Consider the following 3,496-nt stretch of genomic DNA (forward strand, 5'->3'; position numbering starts at 1 on the left):
TGTCAATAATTTGTTGTTGTGTTGTTGTTTATGTTTCCTTTTCTAGGTTTATAACCTATTGGCCTAGAAGTGTTAGAGTATGTTTGTATTGTAATGTTAGTATAATAAAATCATCAAAGACACAGGTCTGAGTTGTGTCCGCTAACTCGGTTGCTAGAATACCCTTTACAAGGGGAGATCTAATTAGTTGTATTACTTGTGTGACTGGCTAGATAAATTGTACAGACAGACAGTCATACAGTCAGTTGTACTAAAATGGCGCAGCAGGGAGTTCAACTGGATCGGGAACAGTTGTGTTGTTCTATCTGTCTGGATCTACTGAAGGATCCAGTGACTGTTCCCTGTGGACACAACTACTGCAGCAGGTGTATCGAGGGGTTCTGGAACCAGGACGATCAGAGAGGGAGGTTCAGCTGTCCACAGTGCAGACACACCTTCATCCCTAGACCTGTTCTGAAGAAAAACACCATGTTGGCTGAGGTGGTGGAGAGCCTGAAGAAGACAGGTGATACCTTTAAATTCTCTTGTAAATACAGCTCACTGACTCTGTTTAATTGATTGATTGAATATTGTATCAGACAGAAATGAAAACAGCTCGAGTACAGTCATACACTTGGGGCCCTATCTTGGGCGCCACCTTACCCATTATCCCTAAACTTCTTTGTCTTCTTTTACTATTTTGAAAAACATTTTCAAATAGTTCAAATATCCAATCTACAAGCTCACAACGTGTCGATGTAGATCGGCTAGTTGAACTGTTTTAAAATGTTTTCAAAGATCCCCATGGTCTAAAAGAATAACACAAAATCTATTGAGGTCTTACTGTATATATATTCAATTAATCAACATAGCATAGACACCAAAAATACAATACCATCAAAAATATAAACGGCTATTATGATGTGAGTATGGGGGGTGGTAGGTAAAAAGGGGGGGAGGGTGAACACCTTTCTAAGAAGTGATAACTACATCCACCTTTAGCCTCCTGAAAGGTGGATTTTAAGATCTGTTTTAAAGGAGAACAGTGATCCACATTTTTAAGGGATGAGGTCAGGGCATTCCACACTTGGGTGGCAGTGCTGTAGAAGGAGAATTTACCCATGTTTGTTCTATAGGTGGGTTTGTGATAAACGGTGGTTCATCCTTCTAATGACGTCATTGCCATCCCAGCTGTCGGCCTACGTTGTGGCTCCTAGGCAACCAGAGTCCTCATTTATGCACAATATTTATAACAACAAGGCTGCAGGCTATCTTGAGGGGAAAAAATATGTTACACACGCAGTCTGACACAGAGTGGTGTTAAGGCAGATAGACAGTAACAAAAACAATAGTTATCAGGCTGCGGAGACATGCTGGATCCTATAAGCTACCAAATATGAGGGTACAGGCACATACCAATGAAATAGATTTTTATCAGATTGATAAATACATATGTATCAATCTATCAACAGGACTCCAAGCTGTTCCTCATGATCACTGCTACGCTGGACCTGGAGATGTGGCCTGTGATGTCTACACTAGGAGGAAACTGAAAGCTGTGAAGACTTGTCTTCAGTGTCTGGCCTCTTACTGTGACACTCACCTCCAACCTCACCATCAGTCTCCTGCCTTTAAGCACAAACACAAACTGGTCAAAGCCTCCAGCGTGCTTCAGGAGAACATCTGCTCTCGTCACGACGAGGTGAAGAAGGTTTTCTGTCGTACCGATCGTCAGTTTATCTGCTGTCTGTGCTCCATGGACGAACACAAAGGTCACGATACGATCTCAGCTGCAGCAGTACGTACTGAGAGACAGAAGGAGCTCGATACAAGTCAGCGGAACATCCAGCAGAGAATCCAGGAGAGAGAGAAAGACCTGAAGGTGCTTCACCAGGAGGTGAAGTCCATCAACCACTGTGCTGACAGAGCAGTGGAGGACAGTGACGCCATCTTTACTGAGTTCATCTCTTCCACTGAGAGAAGACGGTCTGAGGTGAGGGAGCTGATCAGAGACCAGCAACTAGAGGACATTCTTACAGAAGGAGGGACAAACGTCTCAGAGACAGTGAACAGAGTGGATGTTTTACTGTCAACACCAATAGAACCCAAGACCAGAGCAGACTTCTTACAATATTCACGTTCAATCACACTGGATCCAAATACAGCTTGTGAAATCTTATCTCTGTCTAAAGGGAACAGAAAAGTAACATGGATGAACAAACCACAACCCTATCCTGATCACCCAGAGAGATTCACTACAGTGACTCAGGTTCTGAGTAGAGAGGGTCTGACTGGACGCTGTTACTGGGAGGTAGAGTGGAGTGGAGGCAATGTTCTTATAGCAGTCTCATATAAAGATATCGGCAGAACAGGGTTTCTTGATGAATGTGGATTTGGATTCAATGATAAATCATGGTCTTTAATGTGTCAGAAACAAGGTTATCGTTTCAGACACAGAGGCATTGTTACTAACATCCCAGGCCGTGTGTCCTCCAGAGTAGGAGTGTACCTGGACCACAGTGCAGGTACTCTGTCCTTCTTTGTGTCTGACACCATGACTCTCCTCCACACAGTCCACACCACGTTCACACACAACCTCCATGTTGGATTTTATCCTCTATTTTCTGGAGACACTGCTGAGTTGTGTGACCTCAAGTAGATCACACTTCTGTTTTGTCTCTCATGTCACGATTCCAGAATGTTTTTTTCATTATTTTATGGTCTTATTTTTATCTTATCTGCATTAAAAAGGTCTTAAAAGTCCTTAAATCGTCTCTTTATAAATGTGCAGATACCCTGTATGTATGCACTTATACTGTATGCTGGTCTGTTTACTGTTGAGTGAGAAAACAATGTTGTACATTAAGATAATCATGTGGGGACCCCCCTGGGGGTCCCGGCCCACAGTTTGAGCAGCACTGCTCTAAGACACAGTATAAATAGTCTTTGTGAATAAAGTGACATTTAAGATGAACAAACCAAACGTCTCGGATCTCTGCTTTGTTCTTCTATTCTAACAGTCTTTGTAGAAAGGTTGACACAGCAACTTTTAATCTACAGTAGTTAAATGAACGTTACTTAAAGGTTAAGATAGATAGAGTTTTATTTACTAGTCTACATAGCTGCTTTGACACCCATTGTTCTGGGTCTCAAGTAAGAATTATTATTTTTTTGCTTATTTTTTTTTACCATTCCTACCGAAAATGCCTTTTTTTTTTTTTTAAATAGTGAAAAGAGCCTATCTACTGTACACGCTTACGTGTTGAGAGCCTGTAGTGAGCTTTAACAAAAAAGAAATACAATAACGTTAATAATATAAATGCATTTGATTCATAATTTAATGCATTTTTTTGGTTCTTGTATACCCCTGAACCCTAAACATTATTAACCCATTAAGACCTGGAACGCATCTGTGTCACCTTTTTCATTTGAGATAAACAGCATTATTTTACACTTTGGCCATTCAAAAATAGCAGATATACAAGCTCGTAGCGCGGCACCGAGTGCCGCGCTACGA

At 41.4% G+C, this 3,496-nt stretch overlaps 1 protein-coding gene across 1 annotated transcript; it reads left to right on the top strand.

Annotated features, from left to right (window-relative positions):
• Positions 1 to 255: 255 nt before the first annotated feature.
• Positions 256 to 2,670, top strand: LOC308082901 (E3 ubiquitin/ISG15 ligase TRIM25-like; the record flags this gene model as incomplete). The annotated part of the gene is made up of 2 exons (XM_080424984.1): positions 256 to 505; positions 1,452 to 2,670. The coding sequence occupies 2 exons, from the start codon at positions 256 to 258 to the stop codon at positions 2,636 to 2,638; spliced, it is 1,437 nt and encodes a 478-aa protein (XP_080281110.1). The 3' UTR covers positions 2,639 to 2,670.
• Positions 2,671 to 3,496: the final 826 nt, after the last annotated feature.

The sequence above is a fragment of the Gymnoscopelus braueri genome (genome assembly GCF_963280865.1).
Source record: "Gymnoscopelus braueri genome assembly, chromosome: 3".
Classification (NCBI taxonomy): Eukaryota; Metazoa; Chordata; class Actinopteri; order Myctophiformes; family Myctophidae; genus Gymnoscopelus; species Gymnoscopelus braueri.